The sequence below is a fragment of the Echeneis naucrates genome, chromosome 15 (assembly GCF_900963305.1).
Source record: "Echeneis naucrates chromosome 15, fEcheNa1.1, whole genome shotgun sequence".
Lineage (NCBI taxonomy): Eukaryota > Metazoa > Chordata > Actinopteri > Carangiformes > Echeneidae > Echeneis > Echeneis naucrates.
In genome coordinates, this window is record NC_042525.1 from 10321467 (window position 1) to 10338452 (window position 16986).

At 41.1% G+C, this 16986-nt stretch overlaps 3 protein-coding genes across 3 annotated transcripts; 2 read left to right on the forward strand and 1 right to left on the reverse strand.

Moving 5' to 3' along the window:
* Positions 1-3763: 3763 nt before the first annotated feature.
* Positions 3764-6942, forward strand: LOC115055854 (catechol O-methyltransferase domain-containing protein 1-like). The gene is made up of 7 exons (XM_029521880.1): positions 3764-4088; positions 4165-4283; positions 4895-5000; positions 5485-5603; positions 6052-6106; positions 6196-6329; positions 6494-6942. The coding sequence occupies exons 1-7, from the start codon at positions 4034-4036 to the stop codon at positions 6644-6646; spliced, it is 741 nt and encodes a 246-aa protein (XP_029377740.1). The 5' UTR covers positions 3764-4033; the 3' UTR covers positions 6647-6942.
* A 150-nt stretch (positions 6943-7092) lies between these two features.
* LOC115055853 (neurofilament medium polypeptide-like) lies at positions 7093-10073 on the forward strand. Its single transcript, XM_029521879.1, has 3 exons — positions 7093-8045; positions 8147-8271; positions 8573-10073. The coding sequence occupies exons 1-3, from the start codon at positions 7218-7220 to the stop codon at positions 9690-9692; spliced, it is 2073 nt and encodes a 690-aa protein (XP_029377739.1). The 5' UTR covers positions 7093-7217; the 3' UTR covers positions 9693-10073.
* Positions 10074-11562: 1489 nt separating this feature from the next.
* Positions 11563-16545, reverse strand: vdac2 (voltage-dependent anion channel 2). The gene is made up of 9 exons (XM_029520688.1): positions 16396-16545; positions 15162-15233; positions 15012-15061; positions 14605-14757; positions 14430-14482; positions 13668-13895; positions 12896-13046; positions 12749-12806; positions 11563-12537 (listed from the first exon to the last, which is right to left on the reverse strand). Exons 2-9 carry the CDS (start codon positions 15226-15228, stop codon positions 12446-12448), a joined length of 852 nt encoding a protein of 283 aa, XP_029376548.1. The 5' UTR covers positions 15229-15233; positions 16396-16545; the 3' UTR covers positions 11563-12445.
* Positions 16546-16986: the final 441 nt, after the last annotated feature.

Sequence of the window (16986 nt, forward strand, 5' to 3'; positions counted from 1 at the left end):
GTCTGTCTTATAATACTCACATGACCATGTGGAGTTAGTCATCACAGGAAGAGCTGGTGGATACGCAGAGAAAAGGTTTTTGCCAAACCTACTTCTAGACATGAATGAAGTTGAGGAGCAGCGTGTGGCCTGGCCTGTGATAGACGGATGACCTGTCCAGAGAGACAGTGGCAGGAAAAAGTACGTGAACCTTTTGGCATGTCATGCTTTTGTGAACAAGTTTGTCATAAAAACTGGTCATCTAAGGGTTATTGACAAGTGTGTCTAAATTAAGAACCAAAAAAATCTGATCTTTAAGCATTTATTGATCACTCATTCAACTCTTAGAATTAGTAACTGATTGACCCCCCCCAACAGCAATAACCTCAACCAGGCGCATGCTCGAGCTCTGGATCAGAGCTGCACATCGTTGGAGGAATTTAAGCCCATTCTTCCTGGCAGAACTGCTTAAGAGCTGCCACATTCTTTGTATGGCTCTCTTCAGGTCAATCCATAGTAAGTCTGTTGAGTTGACGTCTGGGCTCTGACTTGGCCACCCCCCCCCCCCAAAAAAAAGGCACATTTTGTTTTTCTGGAACCGGTCTGTTGTGCACTTGCTGCGGTGTTTTGGGTCGTTGTCCTGTTGCACCTTCTAGAGCGTTTCAGCCGATGCGAAGACATTCTCAGATTATCCCGAAGAATTCTGATAAGATTCTTAGTTTCATCAATCCACAAAACATTTTGCCAATACAACTGTGGTGTGTCAATGTGCTGTTTTGCAAACTTCAGGGATGCAGGAGTGTCTTCAGTAAGCAGTGGCTTCCTTCGTGGTGTCCTTGTTCAATGTTTTAGGTATTGTAGACTCATTAACAGACGTTAGCCAGTTTCAATGATGCCTTCAAATCCGTGGCTGCCATTCGGAGCAGTTTCTTTACCTCACTGATGAGTCTGCGTTGTGCTGTTGGCGGCATTGTGGCAGGACGTGGCATGGCTCACATAAACATGTTCTTCTTTTGCAGAACAAATGCCCAAACTTTCAGGGGTTTTTATCAAAGTAGCTTTAATCCACACCCCTAAAAGCCATTGTCTTATCGAGACTCCAGGTATGCTAAAACCTGAAACCAATTAGCTTTTTTGAGGTCATTAATTCAAGGGTTCACATACTTTTTCCACAAGCACTATGAGGATTTTTTGGTTATTCTCAATAAAGACGTGAAAGATTTCTTTTGTTTTTTTGTGGTATTATTTAAGACACATTATGTTTGTCACTACCCCTGACTTAGATGAATATCAGATCACATTTTATGATAAATTTACTCAGAAAACCATGAAATTCCTAAAGGTTTACATACTTTTTCTTGCCACTGTAAAGATAATGGATGGATGGATTGAGCTCCACTTATCTGTATTTCTTAATCTCAGTTTCCAAGAAATAGTCGCCCTCGTGTCTCCACCCATGTCAAACCTACATTACACTTAGATTCACTGTTTTTCTTCCTTTCCTTTCTGCTCTGATGTTTACTTGTCTGAGATAATCAGCTCCTAAGATAACAGGAAAAGCTTAGAAGAAAAAAAACTGCTGAAATTGTGATTGTGATCAAATAATGGCCTGTAAACAGAGTGAAAGAACTTCAGTCTCTTTTTCTCCTGATCTTCTCAGACTGGGTGTGATTTTATCTCTTTGCTGTTGAGCCGTTATTTTGCTCCCTATTTATACTTATTTTTGAGTTCCAGAGAAAAATAAATCAGACTTCAGTATTTGCCAAATAAACGTTGAATTATTTCCGTGGGATGAAGAAAAGACAGCAAAATTTTCACACAGAATAACTTCCCACAACAAAGATAGTGGCTTTGAAGAATGACTCGAACAGAACTGTTAGTCATCAGATTTTACTCAAACCAAGAAATTACATCAGACTTCAGTGATTCTGATGCTTACATTGTTAATTTCAGTTTGGTTAGAAACTGCACCTTATTTTTCTGACTCAGCTTGGCCAACCTCAATCCAGTGAGAACATTGCAGCAGTCCCTTGTGTGAAATAGTAATTGGTGAGAACGTGATGAAAAAACCTTCATCAAGACCAAATCACAGTGAAATTATGGAATAAATTAAATGAGACACTGAAGCAGAACAGATATTTTGGAAGCTATCAGGACATCACCTTTCCTCCCTCAGATAACTCTAATATCTTCACTGTGGATTGTCCAATTTGTTACTATGTAGTGAAATTATGTTATTGTATCACTATACAAGTGGAAAGTAGTGCTTTTCAAATCAAAGACATCTGAAATTAAGTGAGTTTTCTCATAAAAAGTGTTACAAATTATTTCTGTTTTTGGATGTGTGTGTGTGTGTGTGTGTGCTGAGAAATTTCTGAAAATGATGTATGCTTTTTTTGTTGATATCTACTATAACATAGAATACCTGAAGTGTGTTTGGCTAAACTGTGAAGCTGGGCCAAACCCTTTGATCCGGTGCAGGGATTATTGTGGTAGAGATGGGCATGCTCTGCTGGTTGTTGAGCCATGAAATCATGCGGGGTCTGCCACAGGGTTGGGCCAGTTGGGCTTTTGCCACTTTACAGTGATGTCAGGTGTAACAACTTCACTTTTAATCTGATGGACTAGGAGGGAGTAAATGTGAAAGTGAACTCAAAGTCTCACTCAAACTGTCTCCGTGTACGAACAGTTTGGTGAAGGGAAGGAGGGAGGGAGAGGATATGATCAGCCCTAACCTTTGATCACATGCCACAGGATAAATATACTCCAGTGATCACTACTGCCGTTAAAGTAAAAGCTTCATTGTCTTTGTCTGTAACCTGCCACCTTTGGTAGCTGACTGTTTTTATAGTCAAGCAAATCAGGAGTACGCTCGCGTCACAGCACTTCACGTCTGAAACGCTGTGCAGCAACATGGTGTCTCTGTAGTTTTCTCACATCAGGATCTGCAACATGGCCCAAAGCTCAATCTATCTCACTGGCTTGATTTCCATTTCCTTTGTCAATGAGTTCAGCCTTTATTGTCCCTCGAGAAGACATTTGAATTGCATTAGAGGACAAAGAAGACATGGCTCAATCTGTCCAGTAAACTGTTATAATATGCTGAACCTAAAATATTTTAAACTGATTTGCTGATTAGGACAGCTTCTAGAAACCTTCACAGTAAAAGTGCAATTGCTAAATTACCAACTTTTTAGAATCAAGATAAAACAGAAATATGTATATAAATGTACGTAAAGGACTGTAAGGCGCATGAATGTTTGGACGTAGTTCACATTTCAAACAGCTTGCAGTGATACGTGCTGAGCAACAGTGGAGGACGTTAGTGAGAACAAACACAGATAACACAGTTCAAAGTTTTGTTGCTGGAATTGCAAAATAACTGATATGCCAAAATCTGTGGCCTGATTCAGAGAGGGCATGAAAGAAAGAGTTTAAGTCCTGCAGCACTCAGTCTCTGGGCTGGTCGGAGAACAAATGTGGCTGTGAATGTGGCCTGTTTTGACTGAACAGGATGAAACAGCTCTATTGTTGTATTTGAAGGCATTAAGAGCTAAAATCCACTGAAATTAAACCATAGCATTGTTTTAAGTATTAAATATGAACCAAAAATGTGATATACAGCTGGGTTTTCTTTGGCTACACTTTGTGATGAGACTAAAACAACTCACACCTAAATGACAAATGACAAAACTGGTCAAGAGGACTGAGGGTTGTTGGAATTGCAAAATAACTGGCTGATGGCAAGGAATTTAAGAAAGTCTTTGAAATAATACATTGAGGCTTCACTTTTTAAAATGTTAGTGTCCATCTTTCAAAGATGTTTTACGACAAATGCCTTCAGCTGTGTTTTTCCAAAACAAATCAAACATCCCCAAAATGCCTTTGCAGAAACTTTGCAGAAAATACTGAAACATCAATGGGATGAACTTTGCCCTCAAAGGTTTAGCAAAACAAACATGGCTGTACTGTACAAAAAGGACTGACACTCAGAGACTCACCCCATTCCAGTGAAAGCTGTTTGACTTCCACAAAGTCCAGGGCCCAGAACGCGATGGCTGCAGACATCAAAATGCTATTTTGTGTTGGACTTGCTGTTCTACTCACAGGTATGACATGAAGAATGATGTGTGGTCCAGCTGTTGGCAGGGAGCTCGACTTGCTCTTCTGATTCTCGTTGGTCAGGTGTGGGACGGTCTGCCTTCATTGGTAAGAGCCACAGCAGAGGCAAGGATGATCCGGTGCTGCAGTATGTGGTCAACAACTCACTTAGGGAGCACCCCGTCCTCACCAAACTCAAACTGGTGAGCAAGATAACTTAATCACTGATTTCATAACCCTTTGATTATTGTCAGTTTGTCACTTGTCTCAGTTATGCATCCTTGTCATCTACAAGTTTGTCAGTCTTACGTTGCTCAGAGTCTGACCAGGTCAAACAAAACATCTCATGTTATGTCTTAATTTCCACCTTTTAATTTGCTCCCCTATGAATTTCAGCTCAGGATTGTCCTCTTATTTTAAAGCTACCATGGATGCACACATTCCTACATTAACGTACACCAGCAGATCACTGAGGTCAAACAGGCTGGTTGGTGATTAGGTGCTGAGAACTAAAGATGAATGTGGCTTTAAAGTTGCTGCTTTTAAAACTCACTACCAGTGGATCTCACATCTTTTTTGAATGTGATATTATTAATTTTTTGTTATTGCAAGTTCTACAACTACAATAAACTGCTCCTGAAATTAAAATTGATACTAATTCTGATATGTACAAACATTGACCACTAGAGGGCTGCACAGCGTTACAGATCACCTGGGACCCATGTTAAACCAGTGCAAAGGAATATCTTGTCTATCCCATTAGTAACAAAATATAATGATATCCATATCGAATAATTCTATATTTTCATTTCAGAAAACCCTTGAGGACAGGTGGAGCATTATGATGGTTGCTGCTGAACAGGCACAGTTGATGGCAAATCTCATAAAACTTATCAATGGAACGAGAGCCATTGAAATTGGTGAGATCACGCAAGGTTAACAAACGTAAAAAAAATAAATCATGGAAGTACAAAAAAGCAAAAGACTGCTGAATTTTGAAGACTAGATACTATGTTGGTTAATATGAAAGCCATTTTTCTGGTTATATTTGGGAATAAATGGTAATTTTAAAGGACAGAACTGAACAGTTGCTTTTACGCTCAATTGATCATTTAAAGAATGTTTGTGTTTGAATGTTTCATCTTGAACAACAAACTTCAGGAGAATTTTTGAAACTGTAAATCATCAGCTGAATCCTTGAAATATGAATGTAGTGTTTTCAATACTGGACACGTGAAAATAAGATTGGATTTAACACTTTGAAATTGAACAATATGAAAAGGTTAACCACAAGCTATTTAAAAAACAAAATATTTTTTACAGGCTATGGTATGACACTTCAGTGAGTAGACATGTATTCACGAGCTAAAAGAAAAATGTGATTAACATGGTTGAATCTTGCAGGGATGTACACAGGGTACAACGCACTGAGCATGGCTTTGGCAATGCCAGAGAATGGACATGTGGTGGCATGCGAAATAGAAGAAACCTATATAAATATTGCCAAGCCATTTTTTAAAGAGGTAGGACATTTTCTTACTTATACATAATAAAAGCAAATAATTTAAAATTTGATTTTTTTTTTTTTCTGAAACTTTTAATCTTAACTCGTAGTACCACCGCAAGTGACCGTACCCAAGTGCAGTGTGCCCCGTTCCTGACACTGTAAATGTAACCTTTGGGTTTGACATTTTGCAAGTTTAGTGGGACAGATTGTTACCTCGGTCAGAACGAAATTGTGCAGCAGACAGTAAACTGTACATCTGCTTTCTGTCAGTCTGACTTCACAAACTGCTGAAGACAGGAGAGGAAAAAGGTGTCGAGTAAGGAAACTGTGTCACATCAAGATGCAGAGCCAAGTGGCAAAATCAATTTCTGTTTAAACAACCCTCCAAATCCTCTTTAAAACAATTAAGGAAAAAGAACGGTTAAAAGTCAGGCATAACTGACATATTTCAACTGTTTTTACAGGCTGGAGTTGAAAATAAGATAGATGTGCAACATGAAATTGCCATGAAGACGCTGAGTAAGTGCTTTTATTAATCCTGGTCGTGATTTCTGTTAAATATCATCTTAGTCACGGTAATATTTTGATGTCGATCCCTGTTTCATCAGATAACCTGATAGCAGCTGGGGAAGCTGGAACATATGACTTTGTGTTCATCGATGCTGATAAATCCAGTTATGATGGATACTATGAAAAATCCCTTGAGCTCATACGCAAAGGAGGCATCATTGCTATTGACAATGTAAGTACAATTTTCACAAACAGGTAAAGCCTTTAGTCTGTGGACTGATTCAGAGAGGAGTAACAAGGACATTTAAGTCCTGCAGCATTTAGTCCCTGAGCTGGTCAGAGAATAAATGTGACTGTGAACACGATGAAACAGCTAAGTTGGTGTTATATTTGAAGGTGTTGGCGAGCGGGAGGGTGGTGAATCCTGCTCCTGATGATGTCACCGCCCAGATCATCAATGCCCTCAACAAGAAGCTGCACACGGACCAGAGGATCGAGCTGAGCATGCTCACTTTGGGCGATGGGCTGACCATAGCTATTAAACGCTAAAATAAAAAAAGTTCAACATATTTTATTCTACCATTGCACTGGTTATTAAATATGAACTAAAAACTAAATATACAGCTGGTAAACAACGGTGGATGCCATGAACTCTGTTTAAGGCTACACTGTGTGATGAGATTAAAACAACTCACACATCTAGAACACGATTTTATAAAATACGCTTTTTCTTTTGTAAAATCAACTGACAAGGGTGTTACTCTGTCACACATGTGGCAATGGTCTAAAGTTTCATGGTTTGTATTGTTTGTTTCTTAGTACACAACAATATTTCTTAACTTCAGTGATGCGAAAAATAAAATAGATAAATATAATTATTATTATTATAGCTGTAGTATGTGTATATATATATATATGTTGTTTTTTTTTTGGGGGGGGGGGGGGCATCTACAGCCGGTAGATTCACGTCACTGCGACAAAATAGTGAAGCTGTCATCATGAATGTATCAGCTGATGCTTCACCTTTCAGCACCGCGGACAGCTCCGGCGGAGCGACAACACGAGGCGCAGCTCTCCGCTCAGCCGGTCCGCACCTCAGAGGCTGCTTCCCGGTGTCAGGATGAGAGGGACATCCGCGGGCATGACTTTGACCCAGCCGTTATGTAACGAGAAAGAGATGATGCACGGCCTGAACGATCGACTCGCGGGATTCATAGAGAAGGTGCATCAGCTGGAGCACCATAATTATTTGCTGGAGAGGGAGATTCGGGAGATCAGAGGGAAAGCGAAACCCGCATCCCGCCTGGAGGAGGAGTGTGGACCAGAGCTGAGGAAACTGAGACGGATGGTGCAGGATATAACCCGACAGAAGCATCAGATTGAAGTCGAGCATCAGAATTTAGAAGAAGAACTGTCCGACCTGAGGAGGCGACATGAGCGAGAAGCGCGGAGCAGATCAGACGCTGAGAGCAACATCATGGTCCTGAAGAAGGACATCAGTGACGCCTACCAGGCTAAACTACAGCTGGACAAGAAAGCGCAGTCTCTCGTGGATGAGATAGACTTCCTAAAGAGGAACCATGAGGCCGAAGTGTCAGAGATGCACGACCAGATCCAGGATCTGCTGGTGACCGTCAGGGCTCATGACTTTGGCAACCCCGGTATCACTGCGGCACTGCGCGACATCAGGACGCAGCTGGAAGGGTACGCAGTCACCGAAGTCCAGGAGGCCGGGGGAAATTTCCGATCTCAGTTTGCAAGGTTAACAGAGGCAGCCGAGTCCAAGAGAGAAGCTTTGAAAGCGACGCAGCAGGAGATCCAGGAGTACAGGAGGCGCCTGCAGGCCAGAAACACCGAACTGGACTGTGCTAAGGGCGCCAGGGAAGCGCTGGAGAAGCAACTGCGCGACTTCGAGGACCACCACAAGGAGGAAGTCATTCAGTATCAGGTGAGTTGTTTCATTTTATTGTGTTGTTGACAAAGAAAAAAAAAAAGACTTTCTCAGATGGCATCCAGTACTAAAACACCTACTCTCCTTTCTTGCGCCAGAATACGATCAAAGAACTTGAAAATGAGCTGATAAATTGCAAATTTGACATGTCGGGCTACCTTCGGGAGTATCAGGACCTATTGAACGTGAAGATGGCTTTGGATGTGGAGATACTGTCTTACAGGTGAGGTTTGCTAAATCTAGATGGGTTTAAAGTCAATAAACAGCTCTCAGAAAACATTTTTGTGGTGTTGTGGTTTTCCATAATTCCATCCTCATATCCATCTTCTGCTTCTATTGTCTATCATTGATGCTGCATTTCAAAAGAAAGCTATCATTGGATTGGGGTTGACAATAGCAATGATTAATTAAGACCTGATTAGTGCTTCGGTGAAGGAAAGAAATTCTTGTTAAGATTTAAAATCTTTTTTCATAATCAGCGATGTTCACTATTCAGTACAAAATATTTGCCTCCAATTCTGCAGGAAACTACTCTGTGGCGAAGAAGCTCGACTTTCCATAGTGTCAGAGACCAGCATGTCTTTGCCCTACATCTACCACCAGTCCCCCGTTTACACCCTCCCCTGCCTCGCTCGGCCGGGCGGCCCACACAGGAGAGCCGAGCCCCAGTACAAGTTTGTCGAGGAGATCATAACTGAGACCACCAGGGAGATTGAGATGTCAGAATTTGAAGAGACAGGATCAGAGGAGACAGAGGGTGGAAAAGACGAGCAGGAGTGCAACAAAAGGGACAGACAGAGCAGTGAGGAGGAGAGTAATAAAGACAGTGGAGAGGAAGAAAATGAGCAGATTCAAGGATCAGTGGGAGATTCGGTGAATGGATGCGATGATGAAGACAGCGGGAGTTCCAGTGAGGTGGATGATGGTAAACAAGGTCGAAAAAGAAAAGAAGAGTCTGAAGAGTCTGACACTGAAGGAGAGAATGGCATCAACAAAAATATTCAAAGCAAAGATTTACTGAGTGAAAACCTTGAGGAGCAGGGATATGAACTGGGAAAAGGAGTCGAAATCACCAAAGAGAAAAATGATGGAGCTCAGAAAGCTGAAGAGTTTAAATCAGCGTTATATGTTGAGAATAAACCTGTCACTGATATAAAAGAACAGGAAGAAAGGTTTACCTCAGTTCAAGTGGAGAACGCCGAAGTGTCTGAAGAATCAGACAGAACCAAAGAGTTGAGCCGCGCCGCTCAAGTGCAAGATGAGAAAACCCCTGATTCTACAGCAGAGACAAGGTGCATAAAGCCTGAAGGGCCGATGGTAGCTGCAGGTACAGCTCTGAAGAGTGAGGAAAAGGAAAACATTCATGCAGAACAAAAGGAGATCAATAAATCTGAAGCTACAAATGGTGAGGACAAAGCAGCAAAAAGCACTGACGATGGCAATAAAAACCAAAATAAATACTCATCTCTAAACTCTGTGGAGAAAGGTCACCTTGAAGTGAAGGATCAGAGGTCAAATGGTGAAGATGGACCTGAAACAGAACAGACTGTCTTGCTGAGCAAAAATCCTACAACCAGTGCTGAAATCAAAGCGACTGGACCAAAGAGCGGACAGGCTCAGAAACTGGAGCCAACAGAAGCCTGAGAGGAAATCATGCACGATCAAGGCAGAGCAGAGAAAGTAGAGAGTAGCCTAATAACTCAGAGAAATAAATGAAAACCCCCTGTGCATTATCTGGATGGAAGGAGAGTGGACACTTCCACCTCAAATTTAATCAGCCAGCAGCTGATATGCAAATTTCAGGGATGGCGAAGCTGAAAATAGAGAATGGCTTCACTGATGCAAATTCAAAGCAAAAGCTGAGCCAGGAAAGTCCTGTTGCTGTAATTCCTCTTCAAACAGAGACAGCATGATTCTGTTTGCAGCAGATTTGCCTTTAAAATTTAAATCAGCTTGGATGTAATAAAACCACAAAAAGGATTTGGAATGTAAACGATGTAAGGTAAATCCAGCATTTGCACTTGTCATGACCTGCTTTGTCTGCCGACAAATAAAAGCAATATGAAACATTATGTTGAACTGTCTCTTAAAAAGGAAATCAATAAGAAAATTTGACCATACTAATGTTCGATAACTCATTTGTTCCACCGTTGATCATGTTTGGCAGATTGTCAGTTTTGTGACCATGTTCATCGCTCCAGCTGTCCCATGTCAACAGCAGGACTCAGCATGCAGAATTTCAGGGCTTAAAGTGAGAAAAATCCTGAGCCTGCATTTTTTTAAAATATATGTCTGCCAAACCGCAATACGAAGGTTGCTGGTTTGATTCCTGATAGGGGCAGATGAAGAGTGATTGGGCTACAGCAAGGAAAAGCGGATAGTAAACAGATGGTAAACAGGACCAGAAAAGAGATCAGACCAGACCAGAGAGACTCGGATCGATTTCCGGTGGGGGCGGGTTAGTTGGTTAAGAGTAATGAACTGGGCTAATGCAAGATACGGTGCCCCCTTCGATGTATAATGTAGAATGAGCCGATCATTATGGAGAAATAACCCCAGGTAGGATGAGTTTTTACATCGCGGCCATATTCTTACCTGGAACAGGAACAGAGATGAGTGTTACAAACACAATGAACAGTAATGCTAGACTAGAGCAAAAGTAGCAAGTAATGTAACGCAAGTGAAGTAAAAAGTCCAATACTTGTCCTTCAAATGTAGTGAAGTGAAAGTAAAAGTATCCCCCCCAAAATAATACTCAAGTAAAGTACAGATACTCAAAAACTGTACTGCAGTACTGTCCACCCCTGCTGATTGGCCGGTGATGTTAGTTTGGTTGGAGGGACTACTCAAACTGGACAATATTCAGCATCAACAGGTTTGGTTTTTTGTCCGCAGTCTGACGACACTCGCCGAAGATCCGGCACTTAAAGCCCTGATTTAAAAAGTTATTTACGGTTTTAAACAGATTGTTTAAGCAGCCTTAGTACCATCCCATTCCTCCCACTGAACAATTGTTTGGTCAGGGCAGCTCAGGCCTCTTGATTAGCTTTTATATTTTTTCATGTTTCTGAAACAATCATCTACCAATAAGTTTAAAGATACATTTTGTCTTCAAACACCTAAGACTAGAAAACATGAGCCTTAAGGTTCTCCACAACATTTAACAGTTCAAGGTGAGTCACAAGCAAGAAACTGCTTGAAATAGTAAGCACAACGTATAGAACCAATGCTATGCCTTATCGATGACACCTGATTTAAAAAACAAAACACTAAATTGTCAAATTGTCTAAAGAGCATTTCTGGACTTTCTAAATAGGTTGGAGGATATTTGAATCCCCCCCCCAACCAAAATGATGTAAGGTTCATAGGTATCAGGGAAAAACATGGTTAAAATTCCTAGAGCAGAAATACAATCAGAGTAGTTCTGATAAACCCATTCCAGTCTGATTCAGTTCTCTGCTGGTCAACATTAACAAGTTAGTCAGGTGTCAACATCACATTAAAAGTCCATCTGTGAAGTTCAAAGACTTTATTGAAAATGTCTACATACACATTAGGACCTCCAAGACTTCCTGTGGGCTCTTGTCTCCACCCACTACAGGGAGACAGCACTTTCCAAGAGAGCATGTGTGCAACCAGGTTACACTTTTTTTGGACAATAAGTTTGGCATTATTCTGAACAGTAATTGTGTGGCGTCCTGTTGTCTGCAAGTACTGAATCAGCAAAAACATTTTTTTGCTTGGTCAGCAAAACAAACAAACAAAAAAATAATAATAATAAACCCCAAAAAAATGCCTTTTATAAAGGAAGGTCACATGTGCAGCTATAAGAACATCAAACTCTGATGGCCGTGGGAAAACAAAATATTACAGAGCTTTAGTTTGTCCTTGTGTGCATGAAAAGGGAGGGTGCATCAGTTAAATAACAGCAGAAAAGCCTAGTGTACTTAATGTTTGCAAATGACGACAAAGGAATATCAGATGTTTATGATTGTAAAATCAGAAAAGGTATGACATTGCTCATCACACAAAACCGTTACCTGATGGTCTCACAAAACGGAGTGTCTGGGATTATCGCAATAAAGTCACGGAGTAGATGACAGGCAAAGGGATTGTATTGAATTTCATTATTATGGCAGTGCTGGACAGGAAAAAAATGACATGATTTATAAATAGTACACCACCAGCTGTCTTTGAAATAGATGCAGCTACAAAGTAAAAAGCAACAAAGGTAAAATGACAAAAGCACCAACTTGAAGTAGTACTCAAGTTAGAGTTTGTTGTTGTAGCCTTTGAATCAATCTCTCCCAAGATATTCCCTTGCTGGTTTGAGTTGGACATACATTTAAGGCCAGATTCTTCTGATATTCCCTAGTCCCTTGCAGTATGAGTAAAGTTTAGGCTTCCAGTTCCAAGCCCAGACCAAGCTTGTGGCCTCCTGCATTGATATTCTTGCCATCGATCAGGCCAGACAGGGTGAGTTTCACGCCTGTATAGGCAAGAGGAACCAAGATTAGCAAATTACATGAGTAAACAACTATTTTCTCTGTTAGTCATTAGAATTGAGAATGACGGTTGAAGTGTTCAACTCATGTACAGAAGTGCTGTGTGGAAGGATTCCAGACTGAAGAGTGCAACTCTGATACACCATGTGATACAAATACAGGTAATTAAATAAAACCTGCATGAAACCACCTTACCTGGTCTTAGAGTCTGGGTGTATCCTACACCAACGAGGCTATTGTTGTTCACCTTAGCCTACGGGTAAAGAAAAAGCACTTCTTCAGCTGATGAAATCTATCATTTTTCTATTACATAATTATCCATACCTCCACAGCATTACTTACACTGATGGAGGCATCCTTGTCCAGCTGGTATTTGGCTGCAATACCAAAGCGTGTGCTGTTGCTTCCAGCAGTCCAGGCCAGGTTGACTGCTGTCTCCAGCTTGTCGCTCACCTTCTGGTAGATGGAGCCTCCAAACTCAGCACCATCATTACTTTAAGCATTGTGCAAAAGAGAAAGATCTCATGCTAGATGCTGAAAAATTCTTTTTTTGATAATTTGTGCAACGGCATCATTATAATTGACAGTGATAGTTTGCAAGTATAGTGAATTTAACACTTCTCCTGTCCTCCTTGAAGTTGATGCAACATTTTGTCAGTAAAACTAAATTAACATGCCCATCTTTGTTACTGTGACTCCAGTCTTTTTTTTTTCTTTTTTTTTTTTTTTACACCTATTCAAAAGGGGTTAATACATTTCATTTTGAGCAGGCTAAAATCAGCACCTCTTCATTTGCACTACAGTCACTGCTGTTCAGCACAAGTGAACAAATTCATTTTCAGTTACTAGCAGGGTTTATTAGTGCAAAGCTGCTCTGCTGCCCCCCCTTCAGGTTGCATAGTTCACTATTTGTGCCAACCAAAACATACAGATGGTGTTTGCGTTTGTTTTGTGTTAGGCCTTCCGAATGTTAAAATTTCTTTCCTGCTCATGCACTACAAAAACATAACATGTTCAGCTGTTTACAGACAATATTGCCTATCAATAAAGGTTTTACACCGCTACTGATAAGTGCAAATTATGTCAAAATCAAATTGAAAAGCTTTCCACTTACACATTGGTATGCAGCTGGAAGTCTCCTGTCTTGTAGCCAACGGCAAAGTTGTTCTGGGTCATCTTTGATTTGGCAGTGTCAAAGCTCATCTGGTAGCCAGCGAGCCATCCCTCGTAGCCAACGACTGCAGCTCCATGGATGGTGGGACCAGCAAAGTCAAAGTCAACGTCACAGCCCAAGTTAACATACTCACGCTTGTAGGCGGTCTTGACTTTGCCACTCTTCTTGCTGTTGATGACAAACATCTCATTGATGTTAAATGCAAATCCCAGTGAAGTCAGAAGAGCTATTCAAAATGGCAAGAGTCAGGTTATGTTTTCTGCAGAAGACTGCAAGATACACCTAAAAGTAAAAAGCATTAACATTTTCAAACCCTGATGATTCATCCTCAAATACACACAAATTCCTACAAGTCTTACAGAATAAAGCTTCAAATTATAGCGACAATAACTACAATGCTCAACTGCATGAATTTCAGTTATTGTGAGACAAAATATGGCCTTAAATGTTCCTAACCATTAAACCCTATGCCATAGGAATTATCAGTATTGTGTTGCCACATACTAAATGCATGCTAAGACTGGGCTCACATGGCAAGCAACTACACTTGTCAGAAGCATGTGCAGCACAGATCAGGTTTCCAAAATATCTCCTCTGGTGGGGCAACACAGTGCAGGCAACATTTATAAGCAAATCAATTTCAAGTCAAATTTATAACACACACACACACACACGCAAAAAAAATCTTAATTATGAGCTTACCCAGTGTTTGGTGAAAAGGTAGTGTCAAAAGTCAACTTCAGTCCCTTGGCAATCTATGAGACAGAGCCCATTTGACATTTAAAGCATTGACTGTTGTCCTGTCAAATGTACTGTGTAGGCACCAGCACCTGTTCTTAAACAACAGGTGCAAAAATGTTTCAAGACTTTTCCTAACCTGATCTTCAACAGTGATTTCTGTTCCCAAGGTGTTATCAGTGTTCCACTTTTCAGTAAAAGTCAGACCATATTCTGACCTCTTGTATTTAGTTTCCAGGGTACCAGCAACTTTGCTGGTATCAGTGTTGGAGGAGCCAGATGTTTTGAATTCCTGCAAGAGAAAATTTTAAAGAGACACCAATGGCTGAATAATAATAATAATAATAATAATAATAATAATAATAATAATAATAATAATAATAACAACAACAATAATAATAATAATAATAAGTTCTGATGAAATTGACAAACACACTCAGTGTTTACATTTTTCAGTCAAACCTTGGCTGGACTATTAGTGTTATACTTCATTCATTACTTATACCTCAATGAAACGTGCTTCAAAAAACAAAGAAATGACCTTACCACTCCACTTGCTGACTTTGTCTTAACATCAAGCTTCACCAGGCCAAATCCTGAGGAGAGGAATTATCAAATACAGACATTTTGGAAATTCTATGCAGTATTAACTTGCATTGGCAGCAGCAACACTAACATTACTGTTTGAAACCATACCATAGCCTTTGTTGAAGATGTCTTTGGCAGACTTGCCCAGGTCAGCATATGAAGGAGGCACGGCCATTGTATCTGTTGAAAGAAGCAAAGAAAATTTGTTAATTGGTACATTTCCACCTGTCTATGTCCAACTGCAATATGGGTCTTCCTCTTAAACTGTTAACTTTATCAATATGATGTAAACAGCACTAATATTTGGGTAATGTATACTTGGCTTTTTCTTGATAGTTAAATATAAAAACGTAACATCTGCACTTCATCGTAACTTATTGCTTTGTATTTTATGGTAGGGTCCTGTGCTTTATTTATCTGTGTTTGTCTTGATGAATGAAAGTGTGACTGTTTCTTTCTAAGAGCTCCAGACATCTGAATTACCCTTCGGGACTACTCAAGCCATAAATTGCAAATTTGAGCAGAAAGCTAAAGCCCTTGCACTACTAGGTTTAAAGTTTATGACTAAGTCTTACTACGATCCTACTGATGACCTTTACACGAGCACACAACGATCTGCATGCAGACCACCACTGTCAGACACACAGCCTCTGCTGCACTCTGTCAAACCCGGTCATCTGATACCGGATCAGTTTTATTATGTTTACGTTAAGTTAAAAGCGCATGTGCCCGCGCGCGCACACACATCAAATCGGCCGTTGTGCTGTTAAATTCCACTGTCATTGTGGTACCATCACAGCGTTGTATGGCTGAAGACAGTCAGCACCTCCCGTGTCTGACAGCCGGTGGACAAGGTTACCGAGGGAGGCAGGAGCCATTTTGCCGCAACGAGTGTGAGCTCCGTTCAGGCGTCGCTGTTAATTAAAGTATGACTTGGTGTGAACTGGCAGGCAGAGCTAGGCGTGGCTGGGACAGACGCCGGGCCCAATCAGCGGGATTTGACAATCAACCGGCTCACTCGCATTTCCAGCGCAGGAAAGCCAACTAGGCCTCAGGCTGGTTAGCAAAAACTCAACAATTTGCAACTTCACTCAACAAGCCTTAAGTTTTTAATACTCCCTCGCTGTAGCTCCACAAGGCGCACGCCGCGTACTCGGCGTATAAACGTGTTGAACAGCTGAAAGCTCGCAGTTTTAACTTGACGTGTGGGTACGCGGCATGCCGACCGCAGCTAGCCGAGCTAACTGCTAGCCTGCAGAGCACCGGTGTGTTGTAACGCTCGCTGGAGCACCGACTCCGGCTTGTTGCTGAGGGAGTCAGGGAGAGTGAACGGCTCTCTTACCGGGAGGAGACGGGGCTTGCTGTTAGCTAACGAGACTTTTAAAGAGATGTTCCTCACACCACACGGCCGAGGCGGGCGTCACCGGTTGGAGGGCGAGCTGAAGGAGACTGCACTGCAACGAAAGCCAGACCTATCTCAACCCCGGCTCAGGACCCGGGACGGCCACGAATGTGCCTGAGTAGAAATGCTGTTACGTCACAGTGTGGTTGCGTGCGTCACGCTGCCAGTAGTCAAGGCACCAGGCATACAGGTGTTGTGTGTGTGTGTGTGTGTGTGTGTGATAAAACTGTAGAGGTTGTATATTATACAAAAATATCACTATGATCGAAGAATGCATTCGTGCAATATGGTCTGTAACAGCAGCTTTAATTAAAGAACTTGATTTGGATCAAATATGGTTTTGCTCCATTCAGGACTTCGTTGGTCCTCACAAGCCATTAGATCTGCAAATACACTGCAAATAACTAGAAGACATTAGTGATGGGAAGTTCGGATCTTTTTACTGACTCGGGTCTTTTCATCTAATTCAGTAAAATGAACAAATCTTTTTTTTAAGTCATTCATTCATTCATCACGTTCATTACAACCAGT